The sequence below is a fragment of the Pectinophora gossypiella genome, chromosome 20, assembly GCF_024362695.1.
Source record: "Pectinophora gossypiella chromosome 20, ilPecGoss1.1, whole genome shotgun sequence".
Lineage (NCBI taxonomy): Eukaryota > Metazoa > Arthropoda > Insecta > Lepidoptera > Gelechiidae > Pectinophora > Pectinophora gossypiella.
In genome coordinates, this window is record NC_065423.1 from 6,908,714 (window position 1) to 6,933,940 (window position 25,227).

General features: G+C 39.0%; 1 protein-coding gene across 1 annotated transcript in view; it reads right to left on the reverse strand.

Annotated features, from left to right (window-relative positions):
* The window catches only part of LOC126376017 (uncharacterized), a 39,125-nt gene extending 14,176 nt beyond the window's left edge, over positions 1 to 24,949 (reverse strand). The window contains exon 1 of the mRNA XM_050023170.1: positions 23,635 to 24,949. Coding sequence (XP_049879127.1) covers positions 23,635 to 24,840 — 1,206 coding nt within the window. The 5' untranslated portion in view covers positions 24,841 to 24,949. The remainder of the gene's footprint in view (positions 1 to 23,634) is intronic.
* Positions 24,950 to 25,227: the final 278 nt, after the last annotated feature.

The following is a 25,227-nucleotide window of genomic DNA, read 5'->3' on the forward strand; positions in this document are numbered from 1 at the left end:
GATTGATTTTTGATCATCTTAAACTGGCTTCTATTTCTAGATTAGCATTTTATAATTTATATTTGACCCAGTCTATGTTTGAATAAATGTTTTTACTCTCTTGCTGTGTTTTTTTTAGCTGCCAACCCAACATAGCAACGTAATATCCTTCCGCAATAAAACCTTTTCGTGACAAAAGATTTGTAGGTAAGTACATTAAACAACATTACCTATATACATAAACGTACGCCCGTAATCTCTGTGGGGATGGGTAGAGCCACAAGTAATCAAATGACAACTTGCACCTACTGTTGATACGAAGTCCTAAAATGGATATGATGAACCTTATGGTGACAAGGGGGTTAAAATGGCCACATCGAAGCAATTCATAAGAAAGCAATATTGCAATTTGACATTTGCGCATATAAAAATAAGTGCGCAACGCAGACAAATGTCAAATTACAATATTGCTTTCTTAGATGAATTGCTTCGATGTGGCCATTTTAACCCCCAAAGGGTCAGCCTATCGCTCGTAACAATTGTTATCGTGTTAGTAACGTCACAATCCTTCGGTTAGGTTTAACTATATATCTAGCAACGGTAAATAGTTAGAACGTGTAGCTAGGTACCTATATGTTTTATATTCGTTCCCAGTTCAGCGTAGAAGCTAAAACAACACACAACAAACCCAAAATAATACATATTTTCTAAATATCTGTGTTAATAAACAAAATGTGTGTCTTGATAGCCATTACCGCTATTATGGTCAAATATTATCATAAGAAGTTTCCCATGGGTCTTGGGTTCTTGAATCGGAACCGACGAAACGCTTAGTAGATCTTTCTGAATTTTAAATATTGTTGTTGTAACGGCCTCTGTGGTTCAGTGATTGAGCGTTGGGGTCACGATCCGGAGGTTCAGGGGTCGAATCCCGGTGGGAACATATCACAAATATCACTTAGCGAGGACATTACAGGCTGATCACCTGATTGTCCGAAAGCAAGATGATGATGATGGTCCTTCGGAAGGCACGTTAAGCCGTTGGTCCCGGTTACTATTTACTGATATAAGTATGTAGCCGTTACATGAGCCATGTCAGGGGCCGTTGGCGGCTCAATAGTAACCCTGACACCAGGGTTGATGAGGTTGGTAATTCACCTCACAACCCACACGATAGAGGCCGCATATATAATATGCGTACCTACCATTTGTTGTGTCTCAACATATGGTCGCCTTATAGAGAAAACATAATTTAAGCGTCATTTTAAAAAATCACATTTAGATGTGTTTTTTTTTAACAAAACCTCGCAATAGACACGCTAGTTTCAATCCTGTTAAAAAAAACCTAATGTTGTTTTAATTTTTACCTTGAATGAAATTAATTGACGAATCTAAAAGGTATCAAACACTTCACTTTCACTTACTTATTTATAAATTTTAATAAAGAAAACTGCAATAATAAGTGCGACTTTTGTCACGTTTTTCTATGACGTCACATTTTGTTTGGATGCCTTTTCATACAAATTCCATAGTCATTTCGTGTTTTGACGTTTAGTAAAAAGTAACTGATTTGACTAGTTGGAAACTAGCCTATTGAACAGAGTAGAGGTTTTGTTAAACAAAATCACACCAGAATGTGATTATCCAAAATGGCGCTTATTTGGTTTTAGCTACCTAATACAGGGTGTTTGTAACATCGTAAGGAATACTAAAGGGGATGATTCAGGCCATGATTCTGAATTGTATTATTCATCGCATGATAATGTTTTTTAAATTATTTTAAATTCTACACTTTTGCGATGGAAAATTCACTTGATATTAACTCTGAATAATGAGCTGAATCATCCCTCATAGTTTTCGTTACGGTGTCACTCACGCCATGTATAAGGCTACGTTAAGTATATCTCAGTGAAGAACCGAAACAACTATCGCCATCGACACACGCTTTCTTTCATCACATTGACAAAGAGTCGACACTTTCTTTCAATTACGCCATAGTAGGCTCCTCATTGCGTGTCGTTATTGCATCACGCATGCGTCGATCGCGGGAAGGCGTAGATTGAAATTTGAAATGCGAATTATTCCGAAGGGCGTCACTACGCCCTCTCACGACTGCGCCTGCGACGCAATCTGCGTATTCATTAACAACGCATCGATTCAATGTAAGTACAGTTGATTATGATAAGGCCCTACACATAACTAATCCAAGTCTGAAATAAAGACAGAAAGACACAAATTGGTTACTTGACAACCCAGTCAAATGAGATGTACTTTTTACGAAACGTCAAAACGAAAGTATTCTTCGGAGTTTGTATGGAAATATTGTCCTGTGACGTCATCAATGAAAGCGGTCAAACATTATACTCATTCTTACTTAATTCATAAATAAAATTGTAAAATAAGACGAAAAGTAAAATGAGACTGATTTTTGATTATTTTAGACTGGCTTGTATTTGTAGATTAGCATTTTATAATTTATTTTTGACGCAGTCAAATAGGTACCTACCCTATTATTATTAATTCATCTAAAAAAGCAACATTGCTATTTGACATTTATTTTATTGGCATTGCGCACATTGACGAGGTGCAATATTGCTTTTTTATATGAATTGGATCGTGTACTATGTTCAAGATAAATTATGAAATTTTGATTAATTAATAAAGACAAATTTAAAACTAACGAAAACCATTTTATTTTTCCTGTTTAACTTATTTATGAATTTTAATCAAGAAAAACGTAATAATAAGTCCGGTATTTTATCACGTTTTTCTATGACGTCATAGTGTACTTTTTCGTACATCGTGTATTGACGTTTAGAAAAAAGGAACTGATTTGACTAGTTGGAAACTAGCTTTTTGTTTCAATGTGATCTTTTTTTCCCCGCAGTAGATGGCGCTGGATAAGCTATGAACCTGTGAAACAAATCATCCTTAACATTGACAAAATGCATCAAACTGTACACTCGTACAATCAAAGGTCAGTGATTTCTTTGCAGCTCCTTATTCGTCAGGTAAAAGCTGGCCCTTATTACCGGGACATAGAGGCGGTATTCAATTGTGATTGGTATTCGGAACAGCCACGACCGCATTCCTAAGTTGTGCCACTTGCATATTTCCTCAGCACGAACGTTTGAGAATCGAGTCATTAGTCTCATGTTGGGAATAGAATTGTTTATCAGTGATACCTGTCGATGGTTTGTCGATGGTCCCCAGCCATAACACCTTGCGAAATAACATAGATTCAAAAATGTTAAATTAACCCTCAACAAGTTTATCTATGATAATTAATTACGTTTCTGATTTCATATGTCAGGAGACTATGGCGGCTAAATAATAACCCCGGATTTGCTGAGGCTGGTTATCCACCTCACAAACCCACACGATAGAAGAAAAAGAAGTATTATTTCTTATTAGGTATATAAACAAATTTACCTTGTGATATCAATTTCTAGAAAATTGAGTCTGAAATATCGACGTATGGAGAGAGACAACACGTAAGCGACACATGGTCTTGCGCAACTCAATCGCTAACTTACCAAGCCACTACTAGTGATGTGATGTCGCATTAAAATTCCCGCGAATTTATGCGAATATCATGTGATAATCGCGAGTCAATCATCATCATCTTTGCCATCGAAGTGGGGTCGGCACAACATGTATTCCTCTTCCATTCATCTCTGTCTTTTCCTTACTCACACCTTCCACACACATATTTTTCTTCACACAATCCATCCACTCTTTCTTAGGTCGTCCCTACTTCTATATCCATCCACATCCACATTCATACTCATCACTTTCCTCGTTAACCGGGTGAGAGCCTTCAGCGCTCTCCATTTGTCCGGCCAAGTAGTTAATGCCATCTGCGGCAAATCTACGTATCGTCATGTCAACAAAAAAACCTTTTTTTTTCCTCGTAATATGCTTTTCATCCCTCCTCATCACATGCCAATATCATGCTAGCCTATTGCTCCTCAATGTCACAGATACAATCGCACAATCGCGACTCAAAAAAAAAATACAAAAAAATATAATATTCCAATAACGATAAAAAGTAAAATAATTTGGTAAGATATTGGTAATATTCTATTATACGGTAGTTCAAATATTAATATTGTTATTAAATCAGCTGATTCGTTACCTTTAGTAAGTACGAATTGAAAATTAGCTGCACAATAAACTACAGTTTGCTGACGCAAAAGTTACACAAATTACTTTGCTTACTTTATTGGCAAATGCACAACGATGCCTAGAGTCTAAATGATTACGTATTTATGGGTAATTGCCTGTTAGCCGGTCAGTATATACCTAATTAATTTAATTTAAGTACATTATTTACCAGAATGTGTTATAAAGACTAATGAAACAGATTGGCATTTTTGTTTTTGACATTACTTATTGTATAGATTTGCCGCAAATGGCATTAACTACTTGACCGAATCAATGGGGAACGCTGAGGGCTCTCACCCGGTACAAAATTTAAGACAACAGGCCTGAGGGTGCCCATTTGGGAAGATAGACACAAAACTCAAAAGGGAGTACTGTGGCGTTGCCTCCGAACATCCTATTTATTTGCAGACTTTTTGGTAACTCATACTTTTTAGTCTCTTCTCTCTCGATTTAGAGAAATAATTCATTCTTGTTCTGTCATAAATTTGTTGGAAAATCCAAAGCTGTATGGTCCTCAGATCTTTGCCTGCCTTATATAAGGCGAATTTAAACAATAACAACATTGTTGGAAAATCGTATTTTATTTTCGACTGACCTATACCATAACCTCTACGATGTGGTCTCTATCTAAACTAGTACATACTAGTTTGAGTTTACGTATCTGTGAATATATGAATGAAATTAATTATATTTATTAAATACATTCGCGTTTGTCAATTCATAAATTACACTCATTACATCACTAGCTCGCAGCGGTTGCACACCGTGACGGTATGCATCATATTTTGTAACTAACTTCATATTTATGTCTATTGTATCAAAGTAGAATATCGCATGTATGTTTTTTTAATGAAATGATCACAGTAGCGTCACTAAATGTTTTTACTAGATCAAAACAATAATAGAATTAAATTAGAATTATATTGCTCTATTAATGTTTGAAATGGTTGTGAACTTGTACCTAATGAGTGGTATTAGTACGTAGTATTATTTCTTTATTCTATGGTATTAGTGCAAATTGTAATAGGATATTTAATTGGGTCAAAGATAAATTATAAAATGCTAATCTACAAAATAGAAGCCAGTCTAGGTTGATCAAAAAACAATCTCATTTTACTTTTAGACTTATTTTCGAATTTTATTTATGAATTAAGTAACAATGAGTACGACGTTTGACCGATTTTATTGATGACGTCACGGAGCAGTATTTCCGTACAAACTCCAAATAAAACTTTTGTTTTGACGTTTCGTAAAGAGTATCTCATTTGACTAGGTTGTCAAGTTGCCCATTGGAGAGTTAGAATTGATTAGGTACCTACTTATGTTTATTGGCGATTATACTTCTTCCGTTTCATATATAAATTCTCCTTTTTGTTGATTGTTTACCTATGTGTAATGAAAGCTTTTTATAAATATTGTATTATTTTACTGGACCAATATTCTTGCTATAATTAAAACACATAATAACGGGTTCTTACCGCGTTTAAATCAGGGATATGAGACTCCCGATATTTCGACACTGTTGCAAGTGCCATGATCACTGCTTTTGTTTTTGCTGTCGTAAAATTATAAAAATCAGTACTGGAGATAGACAGAAGACTGGAAAACCAAGTATCTCGGTAGTTAGATACCGTCTGAAGAAAAGATGTAGCTGTTCCTGGTTTAGCTTTTATCTTTACTTATTTGTTATTTTGTATTTAATTATGTTATTCTCTTGTGTGGAGCGTTAACATACAAATAAACAATTTATATTCTTAGTCTCTAATTATACCTTAGAGTACCAGTCTGTATCTACTTCATCATAATATAAACTTGTCCACCAATATATTGAATTTTACGACTAATGTTATAACTCTTTGTTGTAATCTATAATAGGAACACCAACGTTTTTATATTGACTTATGTATGTACTTTTGTCTTTTGCCTAACCACTACGACCTATATTCTCTGCTATAAAAAGTACCTACGAATGACGAACTGAATCGCGTGGTAATTTTTTGTTTTTCTATTCATTGAAAGTAAAAGAAGTTTTCTATAAATAGCCAAAACTATTTTGAGACAAAACCAATCTGATTATGTAGGTATTCCGTGTCCACCTTGTTCCGTGACAATCAATTGGTTACTCAACAGTTAGTTGTAACAATAAAATATGAAATATATCGGATATGGTAGTTTATAATTTAACCATAATTATTCAATAGTTTTGCTTATTTAAATATTTTTTAAATATTTTATTTTTACAAAATAATCTAGAACGCAATTTTTTATCTGAGACGCGAAACTCGGGCGGCCATGATTGAGCTTCGTGTGGCGTCACATTTCAAAAAATAAACAAAAACTATCCGTCAGGTTAAAAATTATACTGTTTGACAGTTTCTTTGCTTATTGAAATGTGACGTCACTGGGCAAATTGTCACGTGACCAACCGTTGTCGCGCCAAATTTTGTAATTAATGAAGAAAAATAATATGTTTTTTTCTATTATACAAAGCTTTTTCGAGAAAATAAAATATTTTAAGAGGTATAAAAAAGCGTCTGTATTTTTTAAAATACTTATCCGTAAACTGACAAGTAGCCAATTAGGTAAAGGTAATCCAACAAAATAAACAGAAGCAATTAAGTAGCAACAGCGCCGAGACAAACCGTGAGGGGTTTAGCGGTGTATTTTAATTGTTTTGTTAATTTTTCGTTGTATTCAATAATAATAATAAAAAACATGCTGGAAAGGATAAGTACTCTCTCTGTCGACTCTACATTAAGCACTAGCTGGTTACTGATTTCATCTACTTGAATTATTTAGAAGTTTAATGACAAACTCTAGTCGGCACATCTCTAGTAACAAGCAACACGTAACCAGTTTGCCGCCATTTTCGCAACCGCTAAGGAATTCGCACCTCGCCCCGTTAGTGTGAAAGTGACAGCGAATTCAAACTTGGAACGCGTGAAGTTGGCAACAGTTCGCGGATGAAGAGATTCTATTGGTCGAAACAGCTGTTTTGTATAAACAAACATAGTTCTATGATGTTTTGGAAGAAGCTTTATACCTACTTGTACTACTTGAATAACAAAGATACAATGTTCTTATTGCCCATACAATCATCTACTAGGTATTATCTAGGTAGGTACTTCATCATCATCATCATCAGCCGTACGACTACCACTGTTGGGCATAGGCCTCCCCCTAGGATCTCCACGACGATCGGTAGGTACTTACCATTTTTTTATTTAATAGCTTATTCTAGTCTGCTTACCCCGGTGAGAAATACGCATGAGTTTATTATGTGCATGTTTTAACTTATTCTCACGATATTTTACAAGACATACCCACGTGCAAACTATTAAAATATCCTTGACCTAATTACGTAGATATTAGAAATCTTCGTAGGTAATTATGTCCGATGAAATAGGTATTATGTACACATTCACGAACGTATGTTATCGATTCTTTTTAGAGTAGATAGAAATCATCATAAGTACATACTTAAGTAATTCATCTTATGGACTTACTACTTTTTGAAACAGGTAGTGAGCGTTGTTTTGAAAAAAAATAATAGGTAGTTAAACCGCGATTTTGACAATTAATTTAATTTCGGGTAAAAATTGAGACGACTTTTGACCTAAATTGAAACGAACGGATTTATACCATGGTCAATGGTACCACCATGTGGTCACCAACATCACACCAGAAGGTGATTTTTCAAAATGGCGCTTCCGTGGTTTTCCCTACAAGAGACGATAAACAAGAATTATAAAATATTCTACTACTCATCGTGAGGGAACCCATATTCCAGAGAAATGCGTTTCAGAGGTATGTGAATGTGACGTAACCTATATTGGACAGGTTTTCTTTCGGGTTGGAAGGTCAGACAGGCAGTCGCTTCTATCTATAAAAAACCGGACCTGTCAAATCTTCAGGTTAGGTAAGCGGACCCTGTGAAAACGCCAGGGCGATTAGATGATGATAACACATTCTTCTTACCTATTTTTTATGTCTTTGACTGACCATGCATAAACTACTCAAAGAAAAGATTTATTAAAAAATCTATAACTATATGAGGCATTGCAATAGATAGGGTATAAAAAATCTATAACGATTTACCTAAGATCAACGGCCTTCAACTTCTTTATTTACTTCTTATTCGATTTCTTAATTTCACGCTTTGAAGCCGCACAGAATGCAACAGATAGCACAGTTCTATAGGAATTATGTAAACATAAAATTATGACAGTGAATTATGATTAAGTAAATTGTTTTGTTGAGAAACTGCCTATAGATTTCTGACCTCCTTCCTTCCTTTCTGACTGCCTATCGGTACTGATTGAGTGTAATCGATGCTAATTTTATATTTATCTGCTATACCCCAAATTGCACCTAAATTCTTAGATTGAAAGTCTAGTTACATAGATTGAAACTAATAAGGATCCTTACAAGAATGAACTTGACTTTGCGATAACGAAACTCTACGAGGACTAGGAACTAGAAATTGTGCTTAGTAATAAATAAAAATAATTGTGCTCTTTGTGTAAGTTGTTTTTATGACGTGTTTTGATTGTAAGTTATGTGTCATTCCGTGTTAGGTTTTATATTTGTTACGTACCTACTGTGGTGTCCCTATATAATAAACGTTACTTTCTTTCAAATTTATCAACGAAACGAAAGATTTTTTGTATAGAACGTTTGACGAATGTGGAGGAAGCATGTCAGGATCGAAGCGAACGGATTTTCAGTCTCTGCTTACCCCGACGGGAAATATGGGCGTCAATTTATGTATGCACTTACTACAACAACGGCTACAATCGATATCAACCACCAATCTTCAAAACAACGTTTTCTCCTCAATCAGCGCTTATCGCTATCGACCCACTAGGGTCGATTAATTCTTTCAAATATTTTCCTCTCAGACGACGCCCTGAGCCGAGGTTCGCGCCTAACTGGGCACCGTCAGGCCAGTTGTCTTAAACGTTGTACCGGGTGAGAGCCTTCAGCGCTCCCCATTTTTCCGGCCAAGTAGTTAAATCTGCAATAAGTTACGTCAAAAAAAAAAACGTTTCCCAAGCGGAGATTTGAACCGAAACCTTTCGCTAAACAGAACGGACACATCAAGCTAAGCTAGTTTTCACCTATTGTTGCTGTCAAGTAATAATATTTGGTTTCCCACACCAAATATGTCTCTATACCAAAACAATTCTTCAACAAGTCATGAGAGTTTTGGGAAAGCGTGCAAAAGAACCGCGTTTTAGTAAACACTTTAATGCGTATTTTATTTACTTACTAAATAAATATAAACTTTACGATCACTCACGAGAACATGAATTCGCTTTTGACAGTCAGTAATTTATAACACATAACTTAAGCTCACGACTATATCCCAATAGGGGTAGTCAGAGGAACATTATTCGCAAGATGTAGTAGCACCCACACGTCACCGAGCTTACTGTGATAAATTAATAATATCTGAATATGTGTGTTTCTGTATTTCCATATTTAAAGGTTGCCTGGAGGAGATTGCTACTTAGCAATAAGGCCGCCTATTGTACTCTTTCTATCTCTCTTTTGTTTTGTATTTTCTATTTTCTTCTTTGTGCAATAAAGTATTTATTATGTTATGTTAACCGTAAATGGTCTATGTACGTATTTATGTACAGTACAGAGGCCTCGAATGCGCCCGCGTCGATAGCTGTCATAGCTATACCGTTACTATTAATTGGCGACCAAGGTTCACGCACGATTATTTTATAGGACATACAGACAGACACGTAATCTGTAACTGTAAGTCTATACGGTCTGTGACTGCCACCTAGGCTGTCGAAGGTGTGTTTAAAACGATATGCTTGGTAGCTGTGATGTGGCGTATTCGGGAATGTTCCCATTTTTTTTACCATCCACAGTAGAAAGGCGCCAAACTTATGTAAAAAGAGCTTTATTACCTAACCAGTTACCTTTAGGCAGATAAGACCAGACTACAAGAAATAACAATATGAAAAAGAAAAGCAGTCTCCTTACTATTAAAGAGTTTTTACAACGGGAACTCGGTAAGGAGCTCGGTGGCGCAGCGGTAAACGCGCTCGGTCTGCGATTGTTGAAGTTAAGCAACTTTCGCAAAGGCCGGTCATAGGATGGGTGACCACAAAACACCGTGCTTCGGAAGGCACGTTAAGCCGTTGGTCCCGGCTGCATTAGCAGTCGTTAATAACCATCAATCCGCACTGGGCCCGCGTGATGGTTTAAGGCCCGATCTCCCTATCCATCCATAGGGAAGGCCCGTACCCCAGCAGTGGGGACGTTAATGGACTATTGATGATGATCCAGCTTACTACATCGTATCAACAGTGGCTGCAAGTTGTCTTTGATTCCTTGTGGCTCTGCCCTCCCCATTAGGGATTACGGGCGTGAATTTATTTTATTTATTTTATTTTATTTATTTTATTTTATTCGGGGAGCTTACAGCATTATTTACACAATCAAAACCTTGATAATAAATAAAGGCTAATTACAAGCTACCACAGATAGAGAAAATACAGTTAACGGAGGTGAGAACACCACATAATAATTATGTAAACAAAATAAAAAACATAAAACAAAACCAAAAACAAAACATAAGCAAACCTAAAAAATAAAACAAAACACAATATAAGTACCTAAACAAAATAATATATCTAACTAGGAGCTGCAATGACCACTGGCAAGCAATGATTTTATAGATCTACTGCTACTGCAAAACAGATCACACTCAGCATTGATGCTATTAAATAAACTCATGCACCGAGGCAGATAGCTATTGCTTCTGTAGTTCGTGCGACAACGAGGAACGTGAAGCGAGCGAGTTATGTATGTATGTATGTATGTATGTATGTATGTACAATGGGAACGCCACATCACTGCTTGGTAGATAGTTCATGTAACTTGCCAGTGATAAGGTGGTGTTACTTCGTACGCGGTTAATACTTAATGAAAATACCGCATTCAACAAAGAATTCATGGACTTAGCCTACAACAAATATTTTGAATTTCATTTTGAAAGGGTTCAAAAAATTTAAAACCATTTGTTGAATTGACGAAGACTTATTATGCATGCCTAAGATAAAGGTAACATCCACTTACTTAGATTAGGCAGATTAGGCATCACAAAATATACTTAAATATCTAATTTTGAAATACATAAACTCACGGCTATTTCCCGCCGGGGTAAGCAGAGACTATGGAATTCTATTTGCTTCGATGCTGACAAACTTCTCTTGCTTCCTCCACATTCATCAATCGTTTCATACATGCCGGTTCAAAGGAGACCATTCTGAACCTTTTCTAAAGACATCTCCAATTTGATCAATGTACGTCCTTCTAGGTCATCAATAAGTTAAGTTCTGTGCAATAAAGTATATTTGATTTGATTTTGAACTTGTCTTGTAGTTAATAGTTTACGAAAACGTCATCATAATGGCTTGCAAAGATGGATTTATTTATCCCCTATTCCCAGTAGTCTTACCGAGTAGTCTTACCAGTTGAACTACTGGGAATTTCCTTCCCAATAGACTTACTGAAGAGATTATTATATAGGCGTGTTAAGTAATAAAGAAATTGTATTTAAACTGATACCTTGGGATAGATTATATACAGACAGTTTATAAAACGAATCCCTGCAATTTAAACTATTCGTTCCGAATGCTAAAGCAAGGTCTATAGCAATCCGCAGCTTTGATATACGTGTGTAGAAAACCATTACATAACCTAGGCTACTACCATAGAATAAGGCACAATACTACGTATAGAACGGCAACCCTCCGCTCCCCACCAGCGGCTGAGCTAGGTTTACCTCACCCCTCGCTCTTGCTTTAGGGTGGTATTTATAAACAAATCACAACTGAGACTACCCTCAAGATCATGCTCAAGTCCGTGTTTTTATATAAGATCTGTCACATAGACATGATCATGAGGGCAGTCTCAAAGCTGAGATTAGTTTATTAATACTACCCTATGTCTTCAATCGTATGGGCGCCAGAAGTCACATACAAAGATGCGTGTGTACGATAACGTCAATGTGTAGTGTCTGTGTACATCGAGGTGTTTTGTATGAAGTGTCCGGTTGTGCTACTACAGTGTACAAAGTAATCGGTGTAGTATGAAAAACGAATGATAACATCGTGACTAAACAATAGCTCAAATTGAAGAGGTATTGTTAAGGTTCGCAATCAGAAATGAATGGAAACAAAATCTTGTAATGTAGCTAAACTATACACACTGGCTAATTAACAAGAGGATAAAGAAACAATCAAATTGAACTTCGAACTGTTTCCTTGTTCTATTGTGTGGTGAAATGGTAACAAACACAAAACAGCCATAAACCTCTGTCCGGGTGGGCAGAGACGAACTGTTTGGGATAATAAGCGAACTACCTGTTGCCTTATATAAAAGTCTAATTATTGCGTTGACAGCTACTCCTCGAACGGCGATTCCCGCTACGGCGAGTGGCTTGACGTCCAATTTCTTTTTTGTATAGTACAGTCATAACATAAACAGCCTATATACGTCCCACTGCTGGGCACAGGCCTCCCCTCAAACAACCGCAGGGGGTATGGAGCATACTCCACATAGTACAATCATGGGACAAAAATGCAATTATTTCAGTGGAAAAAAATATTGTATTATTTTTCACAAATATGTATAGCGGGAATCGTCATAACGGGAATCGCCGTAGCGGGAAGTGCCGTTCGGGGAGTCGCTGTCAACGCCAGAATACGAAAAATCACATTCGGATGTACAAAGTCAAAATTTGTGGTCTTAATTTTTACAAGGATTGAAATTTATTGCAAAAATATCGAGATTCAGAGTCAATATCAAGTGGAATTTGGTCTGGATCATCCCTCGATGTTTTCGTTACGTGTCACTAACACTCTATATATTCGAATACCAATTGAAATAACGCATATACCCCCTTCGGCGATAGTACATTTCATCAAGTGTGTACATATGAAAAACTACGTATTGTTTTGTTTATAATTGGTGGAGCTGGTACCAATACATATGGATGTGACGAGTGGAGTGTGACGATCACACAATGCCTTGTTAGCCTATAATAACAGTCATTGTCTGCCAATTTATACCACCAACGGAACCATAGAGCGAAGCAACACTTTCGACTTCTTTATTAAGATGTGGAGAACAAAATTGGCAGTTACTGAAATCACTCAGGTGGAAGAATGAGCCTCGAAAAGTACGAATCACGTGCGGTATTTGCTTGTTATAATGTCCCCCCTCTCAAGGTTGATTGAGGGGAGGCATGTGGCCAACTGTGGGACGTATTATAGGCCGATTAGGTATAGACTATTTATTTATTTATGTTTTACTGTACACCTCTGAGTCGTGGTAGCCCAGTTGGTAGAATGCTTGCCTCTCAATTTGAGGTCGCAGGTTCGAATCCAGCACAGGCCTAAACCAATGATTGTCGTATTTGTTTTCGAATTCATGTTTGGATCATAAATGATTATCACGTGTTCAGCGGTGAAGGAAAACATCGTGACGAAACCCACATTCCTGAGAAATGCATTTTCGGAGGTATGTGGCCTAACTGTATTGGGCTGGTTTCCTTTCGCGGGTTGGAAGGTCAGAGAGGCAGTCGCTTCTGTAAAAAACCGGACCTGTCAAATCTTCAGGTTAGGTAAGCGGACCCTGTGAAAAACAGGATAGTGCTAGGGAGATGATGATATTGTACACCTCTGCCCACCCCTTCGGGGATACAGGCGTGATGCTGTTATTCAACCTAGGAAGATACCGATGACTCAGGCATTGATGTCCAATACGTTACTATAGTAACAACTCAGGCATTTACTTTCTAGGTAAACCACACAACATAAAGTCGAATTTTGTGGTTTATAGCCCAGCCGAGATTCGAACCCGTGACTACGATGTAAGTCACGCGACTAAGAACAATGAACCATAAGAAAGTGGCACATAAAACAACTAAACAAACAAACCATTGCAAATGTTTGCACTAACAAAGTAATAAGTCCGTTATTCTCATTTCTGCGCCTGCGCAAGTCCTTGGCCCATTCAACACCATCTGAATGCATTGTGAGTGTTTTAGCAATAATTCGAAGTCAGTCTGTTGTTTACCGTTTTTAAGAACGCGTTTTGCATTTTTAATCTGTGGTCTATCTTCGTGTGGGTTGTGAGGTGGATAACCAACCTCATTAACCGTGGTGTCAAGGTTAATGACTGGTGACTCACTATTGACCCCCCATAGGCCCCTGACGTGGCTCATGTAACGACTATATTACTTAAGTACTTCGAACGTGTCTTCCGAAGCACGGAATCATCTTAGTTTTTCTGACAATCAGGTGATTCAAGTTGATTGTCCTATCCAAACAAAGGACAGTCTCAAAAAAGGATTGCTAATGTCCCGATCGGTAATCGAACCGGGATCTTCAGATCGTGAGCCAAACGCTCTAACTAGTAGACCACAGCATTATAGTCTGTCCAAATAATGGACTTATCTATAAAGAGGTAGTCGTTACATGAGTCATGTCAGAGGCCTTTGGCGGCTCAATAATAAGCCTGACACCAGGGTTGACGAGGTTGGTAATTCACCTCACAACCCACACGATATAACAAGAAGACAAGGAGGTTAGACTATGAACTTGTTACAATATTATCCATACTTAAACCATTTGTGGATAACCGATCTCTTCTGAAGAGTTGTCATTCTGCCCACCCCGATAGAGATCACAGACGTGTTGTGTATTGTGTAGCCTGCATATAAACTGCACTCTCTCAACCGGTCTGCCTACACTGTAAGTCGACACCGCGAACTTATTATAGGACAAAACGATACAAAACTGGTATCGAAGTAATCTATTACGTTGTACATTGACCGTTGGCTGGGCAGAACGCGGTGTGGGACGATCACGACGGCAACCTTAACCTTGCAGTTACTTTCTCCTTTACTCCATTGAAAATAGAGGTTATATTATCTCTTGTTAGGTGCAAAGATAAGGCTGTTGAGACGACAATGGTGGTCCCACGTTGCCGTAAGTAGATCACTGTAACGGCTCGAACTTGTGGTAGAATATGCGGGACTTCGCGACTATGTATAGGAAATTGAGAACGAAATTATGTATTTTATAACGTTACCCACAACCTCACATGTGCGTCAGTCTCACTTGTCATCATCACTAATTTAAGAGCCACGCTCTTGTCGGTGTAGCATTCTCCATGCTACTTTTTAGGGAATAATAGGGCAGTGGGTTCCCTCTTGCCTTCCGCCCCGCAGTACTCTGTATGACGCGGGTGGGATGGCGCCCAGAGTAGCCTATTTCAAAGCCGTACTAGACTCCTGTCCTCCTCCTCTGAATAGTACTCTCTCACCCACTCACCTCACCTCACTTGTAAATGTACCTAAATGTATAGAACTTTTTTTGACGTGATTTATTGTGATGATTCCCTGCTTCGGAGGGCACTTTTAAGCCGTTGGTCCCGGCTATTAGCCGTAAAAACGCCTCAACCCGCATTGGAGCAGCGTGGTGGAGTATGCTCGATACCCCCTGCGTTTGATTGAGGGTGTCAAAAGTCCATTTTTAAATAGACCCTATGCAGTATCCCTAACCGGATATACTTAACCGGGCATAAAAAATACAGAAATTAAAAAAAATGCTTTAGCCACATTTTAAAATAATTACTTATTAGGTATCCTTCGTTGTATTGCCGACTTCCCACCAAAGGGATGTTTTCACTTTTGCTAATGAATCAATTAATTCGTTAATTACCTAATTTTCGAGTAGTTTAATAGCTTGAAACTTAAAAAGGATGAGGTACATATTAACCCGTCAATCGTTTTTCAATTCGCTTAAGTAAGTACCCCATTGATTTATTACAAGTCAGTCGATTACATAAGATCACTAAATACATATTTTAAGGGGCAATCTTTTTAGGGGGGTTTTTATAATAAGATTCCCGTTGACATTCAGAATTTGCCTTTCAACTGTTTTAAGACAGTAGTTAAACAGAAACAGTTAATGATTATTTAGAAGATATGATTAACTGTCTAAGAACTGAGATAAGGCAGCTAAATTACTCAATTGTATAACAATATTTTATGTTTATTTATTTTTTAAAAGAACGTCTAGGGCCCTGTGCCGAGGTTTTTCTTGCAGCTTCTTTTCCCCGGCTATACAGGTTGTGAGAAGCTGCAGTAATTTTAGGCGGATGAGAGTTCGTTATGTAAAAATTGAAGATTCAAAGTGTAACTATGTTACCCACTGAATAAAGATATTTTTGAATTTGAATTTGAATTGAATCAGCATTGCCCTTTTGGGCACCTACATTGAGGTGTGTACAATTTAATGCAATTATTAATATCCATGCACTCCATATCGATTCTGGGTTTTTTATCCTTTGTATTTGATTGTTAAAAACACTTCCACCAACCCGCGGTGGATCGACGTGGTGGAGTATGCTCCATACCTCCTCTGGAAGGCCTTTGCCCAGCAGTGGGACGAATACATACTGTTTTTATTTATCATTATTTGAACGTTCTCCTTCGTAAAACCTTACCTACAAAAGATTTAAACGCGCTCAATCGCGTTAAAAAAATCGAGTCCCTTTCCCGGTCCTTGGCAACCAAATTATATTTACGTTTAACATTTTTTGTTTGATTTACAAACAAACAATCCTAAACAATAATTGATTGTAGCAACAAAGCAATTGTTTGTATTCCGGGATGACGTCAGAACGTTGGTAAATTGTAAGGCTAGATGAAAAACATACTTATAAAAATGGCTACTACAAATAACAATTGGATATTTGACTGGGTCAAAGATAAATTATAAAATGCAATCTAGAAAAAGAAGCCAGTCTAAGATGATCAAAAATCAATCTCATTTTACTTTTCGACTTATTTTCGATTTTTATTCATGAATTAAGTAACATTGAGTACGACGCTTGACCGCTTTTATTGATGACGTCACAGGACAGTATTTCCGTACAAACTCTAAGGGTGGCTTGCGTAAGGGTTTTTAAACATGTTTAGTGGGCCACTAAACATGTTTAAAGACCCTTACGCAAGCCACCCTTAAGAGAACTTTCGTTTTGACGTTTCGTAAAAAGTATCTCATTTGAATAGCTTATCAAGAAGCCTATTGTTATAATAACTAGAATAGTAGTATGGTCATACATCTACAGAATAACGGGAAATCACTCAATAGGGTAATCTCTGATACATAGAAATGAAGAATATGGCGACAGGTGAATTAAAAAGGCTTCATTGAAGCAATCCACCCCACTACCCACATGATGGAAGAAAGCCATTTCGCCATACCTATCCATTAATTGCGTCGTGCAGTAGGTGCAAGATAAATTATGAAATTCTAATTACTAAATAAATACAGATCTAAAAATGACGAAAATCATTTTCTTTTTCTATTTAAGTAACTTATTTGTGAATTTTAATCAAGGAAAAAGTGATAAAATGTCGGATTTATTAGTACGTCACAGGGTGCTTTATTCATTTAAATTCCACAGTGATTTTGTGTTTTGACGTTTAGTAAAAAGTAACTCATTTGACTAGTTCGAAACTACCCAATTGAGTTCGTATAAAAATTGGCTAGAATTGTCTTCTGCTTCCACAAACCACACAAGAGAAGACCCCAGCCCAGCATAGAATCAATACAACTTATAAATAAGTACCTACTTAGTACTTATATAAATAATTTACATGTCCCATCAATTATCGTTCCCACGCCATTTACTGAAGTTATTCACAGACAAAGCCGCGAGCGACGGCTAGTTTCATACAAGTTGTGGAATGTTTTTGCAATGCTTACATAAGAGATGAGCTCATACATTAATTACTAAAACGTTTTTATTAAATTACACACATACCGACAAAACTGTGGTTAAGTTTATTAAGTAATTTAGATTCTTTGTAGTGAAATTTTTAATCTTGTTACTTTATCTTTACTGTTTAATACTTGGTGCCGATTCTAGCCAACTAACATTAATTTTATTCTGACAGCCGTAATAAAACTGCCGTCATTCACTTACGACGAGTGCTACACAGAGATGGAGATAGTTTTAAAACTGTCAAATTAAATAAAAAATGAAGTTAATGTCTGCAGGAATCAGTACCTCCCTCATTTTACAAAAACTCAACAGTTCCTACTTAATATTATTACTATGGAAACCTTGTAAGTAGGTACCTTTTTTAGGCGGATCCCCACATAAACAGCCTATATACGTCCCATTGCTGGGCACAGGTCTCCCCTCAATCAACCGGAGGGGGTATGGAGCATACTCCACCACGCTGCTCCACTGCGGGTTGGTGGAGGTGTTTTTACGGCTAATAGCCGGGACCAACGGCTTAACGCGCCCTCCGAAGCACGGAATCATCTTACTTTTTCGGACAATCAGGTGATTCAAGCCTGAAAAGTCCTTACCAAACAAAGGACAGTCTCACAAAGTGATTTAGACAATGTCCACATCGGGAATCGAACCCGGACCTCCAGATCGTGAGTCTAACGCTCTAACCACTAGACCACGGAGGCGGATCCCCAATTTGATAATAATTAGTAGTAAGTAAGTAATTATTAGTGAGTGAGTGTGTAGTACGAAGTGTGTCAGGATCGAAGCTAATGGTATTCCATAGTATTTGCTTACCCCGGTGGGAAATAGGCGTGAGTTTTCATATTTCCCACCGGGGTAAGCGGAGACTATGGAATTCCATTAAGATAATGATAAAAAGATAAAGGTTTTTATTGTGTATAAATTTACATATTATTTTCATTTGCTTCGATCCTGACACAATTCACTTCCTCCACATTCATCAATCGTTTCATACACGCACGCCGGTTCAGAAGAAATCGTACTAAACTTTTCTAAGGACATCTCCAATTACACAAAATAAGTAAATAAGATGGCCGCTGGGGCGGAAGGGTTCTGGAATGGCGACCACGTGTCGGACGACGCTCAGTGGGTAGGCCCGCTACAAGGTGGACCGACGATCTGGTGAAGGTCGCGGGAAGCCGCTGGATGCGGGCAGCGCAGGACCGATCGTCGTGGAGATCCTTGGGGGAGGCCTATGCCCAGCAGTGGGCGTCGTACGGCTGATGATGATGATGATGAAGTAAAAAAGGATCAAAAAAATCTCAAAACAAGTTTAAACAATGTAATAATTCATTCAAGTCATTCATAACCTTGAGAGTACCTGCATCTCGTCATTAAAACAAATTATTGCATTCCTAACAGGTCACCTTGACTCTACCTTTAGGCAAAGAAGAATAATGCTACGCTTTAGGCTAGCTTTAGGATAACGTGATGGATCATTAAGTTTTTTACCGGCCTCCGTGGCCCAGTGGTTGAGCGTTGGGCTCCCGATCCGGAGGACCCGGGTTCGAATCCCGGTGGGTAGATATCACAAAAATCACGTTGTGATCCCTAGTTTGGTTAGGACATTACAGGCTGATCACCTGATTTTCCGAAAGTAAGACGATCCCTGCTTCGGAAGGCACATTAAGCCGTTGGTCCCGGTTACTACTTACTGATGTAAGTCCGGTTTTGAGTTTTGTTCCGACAAGTAAGTAAGTATAAAAACTTATGATGTTATTATAGTCGTGATTTTCTGACGGTCATCTCTTGCATTCTGAAGGTCGCAGGTTCTAATCCTATAACTATCTTGAATTTGTTTTGTGAACTAATCACAGTTGTTAGTTAGTTAATATTATGAACATCCTTTTGTATACCTGTAATCACAAATAAAGATTTTGATTTGATTGCTTGTACGGTTTTTGATTTCGGTTAGTGGTTGCCTCGAAGAAATTGGTTTAGAACAAAAAGGTCGTTTCGTACTGTCTGTCTTATGTTATTGTTTTATACAATCGATTAGATTAATGTGATAAAATTTCATGGATGGATGGCGCGACGACTTGGAAGGCTGGCCAGAGGAAGCACTGGAGAGAGAGTCCCGGATGAAATGGAGGGAGGCCTTTGTCCAGCAGTGAGACACTTTAGTTAAAAATAACCCAGAAACTGAAGTTGCTCCGTATTCTCTCCAGTTTATTAAGGACAGGTTCCCTAATAGTGGGGCACTTAAGTATCATCTGTTTATGTAACTCTATACCCCATAGGAAAGTACAGAATGAAACTTTAGTACCTACACAAGTCAACGTTTTATAAACAGAAATCGACGGGACAAGTTACCAGATACGACGATTACGATCAACTGTAGCTATGATAGGTAAAAAAAACTGTTTCGAACAGCAACCAGCACATTTCTAACTGGTCTGACCGCATGTCTACTGAGTTATAACCTATGCTACCGCAACGCTTAGCGGGCCATAGGAAATTATGAGTTCCATGAACTTAATGTTACCGTACGTAGGATTAGTTTTTTTACACTTTTCCTGTAATGGTTGTTGGTGTCTTTCATTATAGATTATTCCATCTAGCGATGGATGCATCTCTGACTACCCCAATTGGTATACAGGGTGTTAGTGACATCGTAACGAAAACTTTGAGGGATGAATCAGACCATGATTCTGAGTTAATATCAAGTGGAATTTTCCGTCGCAAAATTCATGTTATTTTTTTAGTTTTTTTAAATTATTTTCAATTTTATACTTTTGCGATGGAAAATCCCACTTGATATTAACTCAGAATAATCAGCTGAATCATCCCTCTCAGTATTCGTTACGATGTCACTTACACCCCGTACAAGTACATACGGTAGCCATACAAGTAGGTATGGGTGTTAGTGACACTGTAACGAATACTGAAGGGGATGATTCAGACCATGATTCTGAGTCGATATCAAGTGGAATTTCCTGTCGGAGAAGTCATGGAAATTTTAGAGCTTATTTATATTATTTTCCGTTCCATACTTTTGCGACGGAAAATTCCACGTGATATCAACTCAGAATCATGGCCTGAATCATCCCTCAAAGTTTTCGTTACGATGTCACTAACACCCTGTATAGCCGTGAACTACTTAAGTATGTAATTTCAGGACGTCCACCGCCCCTTTGGGATTATTTCGACGAACATCCTTTTTGTTTTAGTGTGGCGTATTTCTAAAATAATTAATTTCTATTCTATTTTATGTCTGATCGGAAATTAAATGAAAAAGCGATCTTCTTCTGTCGTGTGGGTTTTGAGGGGAATTACCAACCTCAAGCCTGTTGTCTTAAATTTTATACCGTGTGGGAGCCCTCAGCGCTACCCATTTGTCCGGCCAAGTATTTAATGCCATCTGTGGCAAATCTACATAAGCCAGGTAAAAAAATATATGTTTATGTTTGTATAAGTATGTTATGCGAATATTGTGTTTTTCGAATGATGAAACCTAAAGCCCCCACCCTCGAAGCCGACTCCTACTCCGAACCCCAAACGAATTAACTTAAAAGTCCGCATAAACTTTTGAGTTATAAAGCGGCTTGTTGGCACGAAGCGAAAATAGATAGGTACAGTTTGTTTATTGAATATTCCGATATAAGTAATAACACTATCGCGAATGTTTTCCGACTAACTTAATGCAATTATTAAACACAAAAGACTTCGTATTTATTATTTAGATTGTTCAATGAAGAAAGCAACCGTCCCGTTTCCGTTTCCGCCAAAAAGTCCTTCATTCTTGACAAATGTTTAGTTTTATAAGCTCTATTGTGACGTAACCTTATGTTCGAACATCACAAAAACAAACATATCGTTCAAGTAACGAAACGAGATTACCTCGAAGTATTTTTACCAGATTAACAAGAAATAGCGAATAAATTAATCGTGTAACTCGTCTTGACTTATCTGGCCTTTTTAAAACAATAGGCATTTGATTGTGTAATACATGTTTCGTGACCATTAAGAATTATAGGCAAAACTGGTATTTATTTGAATATGGCGGCCTCATTAGACTTTCGGACCTCAAATTCAAGTTTTATTCCGAGTTTGTGGTTTTCTAATTTAAACAACAATATTTGATTACAAATTGCCTATTTGTAGAAAATATTTTAGTACGCTATTTTATACCTCAATATTCTTTCATACTTAAGTATTACTACATGGTTATGTAAAATACGTAAAGGGCTAATTGGTCGATAGCTTGGTAGGTAATCTATCATTAAAAAGTTACATCATAACTATCTTAAGACATAAAGAAAAGTGGTTTCAATCATCCCGTCTACCAGTGCCTCTTCTCACCGCAACAGGAATTACGAGAATGAATTTATCTGTAGATTATTAACTGCCTATATACGTCCCACTGCTGAGCACAGGCTTCCCCTCAATCAACCGGAGGGGGTTTGGAGCATACTCCACCACGCTGCTCCACTGCGGGTTGGTGGAGGTGTTTTTACGGCTAATAGCCGGGGACCAACGGCTTAACGTGCACTCCGAAGCACGGAATCATCTTACTTTTTCGGACAATCAGGTGATTCAATCCTGAAAAGTCCTTACCAAACAAAGGACAGTCTCACAAAGTGATTTCGACATACTTACTAAGGTTTCTTAGCTTTAATGTGATAAGGAGGGATCTCCTTGCATGATAGTCGATATTAGATTTTTGCCCTGCAGGTAACACAAAATATAAGTACTTACTTACTATCGTGGAACTCCGTGAGTCGTAAAGTTTGCGGACGAGTGGAGTGCAAAGTTGAAGTATGAACTATTTGCGCTAACTTGGCCCTTTCAACCTCTTTCCTTTTATTCTGTGTGTGTACTAACCATAATAGGTACATTAACGCCTTCAACGTAGGTATTCATTTGATGTGGTCATTAAACAGTTTGACCCCTGCTAACTTTAAACCTTTGATCTGAAGCGTTTATTCTGTGAAATGAAGTAGGTATTTCATAACAGCGAAGAGTTTAACAGAACCCTATTCGATGTCGCTTAGACTACACGGGTTATGTAAATTGGAATTATTGCATTTCTTAACTGTAACTGGTAGGAATGGAATCTTGATTTAATGATTTAAACATGATCTAAAACTTGCTGGGTCTAGTATACGTTTAATTTGAGATACGATATTCTGTCGAGGACCAATCTATGCCTAGGTACTTGCTTTTGAAATAAACCTATCATAGATTAGCACGGAGATGTCGTTAGCTCCAGTGTGAGCCAATTTAAAGCTTCATCCTGAAGTAAAGAATACTTAGGAATGTAAGTAGCTGAATATTTAATGAATTATTGACACGTATTCATCATGGCTACACCAGCATGAAGATAATAAAGATAATTATTACTAAACGATCACACCACAGTCGCATTGTCACGTAACGACTCGAAAGTGTTTTCTAAAATAACTTTACTTTTATTGCACATCATTCTTAACACTATTATTGTTAAGATATTTGCAACGCGATTATGTGGAGAAAGTCGTTGTCAATTTGTATATTGGAAGGGAGGTATGTCGTCTCATGTTAATGACTGTTAAGTCATCAAGTTGCGAGAGGAATTTTTGGTCGATGTAAGTAATTCAGTGGCATTGGAAATAAATAAAATAAATTATAAAGATTTACCTCAGGTGGAGCAGCGAACTTCAGGTTGGCGAGAGACCCATGCGAACGACTCCTGTGCTCCTGCCTGATGCTGTACGAGAACGCTCGCTCGTTTAAATGGCCCTTCTTCCTGTATATGCCACCGGCGTCCTCCACCGCCTCCAGCCCCGTCATACTCTGTGCTGCCTTCATGGCCGCGGGCGGCGGCTTTGAGCGTCGAGGGTCAACTGTAGCGTACTGCAAACGGCCCCTTCCAGGAGGAGGGCCTGGGGGAAAAGGGCCCGGGGCCAACGCCGCGGACACCCGCCCCCTGTGGGCCAGCGTGGCAGGCCTCGCATGCGGCAGGGTCGCGGCCGGGTGGGCCACTAACACCATCGGGTGCCCGGCCGCCCACGCCGGCGGCGCGCGGCCCAGCGACCTGCCATTCATCATGTGCGCCGTGTGCGCCGGCCCCGGCCCCGGCATCGTCGCGTATAACTCATCGGCCGAGGCCGACGACTTCTTTTTCGTTTTCTTGGTCGTCGATTTCTTTTTGGGCTCCTCGGGTGGTGGCGGCGGCGGGGGCACGGACGCCGGCCGCGTGATCTGCCGAGGTCGCGGCGCCCGCGTCTGGTGCGGGATGTCGTCGCTCGCGTCGTCTCTCTCCGTTTCCCCGACCCACACCTTGTGGTTCTCATCTCCGTCGTACACCTCCAACTCCTCGTCGGGTTCCGGAGGCAGCTGAGAGGGCGAGCGCTCCGCTTCCAGTCGTTTAGCATATGAACTATCCGCGTACGCGTGGAAACAACACCGGACTAGCGCGTTGGCAGCCGCCTCGCGACGGCATATGAAGGCGTGACATTCCAGAACTTTAATGCCCTGCGTACGGCGCAGTACGGCTGCGAATAAAGGGGGCCGCCGCGGTGCCGGGGCCCGGGCGAACGGCGAGTCCAGGGGTAAGAACCGCGGCGCACCCTCCACGGTCACCCGGCGCACGGCGGCGCAGTAATGTAAGCTCGAGATCGGGAAGAATCTCGCGACTCTCGAGCCGCTCTCGTCCACATTTTCGAGCAAGATTCCATTGGACCAGACGGACAGCCACGAGTCTATGCCGCCGGTGGTCGCTCCCTTTTCCGGGTACAGTTCGCGTAAGGGTTCCTGTATGCCCTGCAGGCCGTCCTTGCTCTGCTGCGGCACTGCGGAGCCGAGGTACAGCACACGGCACCGACAGATCGGCGTCGACTCCATTTCGACACTTCACTATCACAACATGACACTAAATCACTGCACTGCAATTGTTTTGTTCGCGGTGTATACGTGCGGCGGCCACGGCGCGGGCGCGGATCTGAGGTGAGCGGAATTCAAGATGGCGGCGCGCGCGGTGGGGGTATACCTGCGCTTACGCACCTGTGAAGAAGCCTCACGGGCTCCGGCCAAGAAAAAACGCGTCTGGTAAGGACAGCGCATCGTATTCTTTGGTGACGTGTTTATGTCCCGAGAAACCTTTTGTACGTGCGCGAAATAATACATCTGAATATAAAAGTGATACAATCTAAACAAATCTGCGATGTTTGTATGATTTCAAGCTCGTAGATCCATGCGTAGATCATTGTAAGAATTGAGATCTATTAGGTC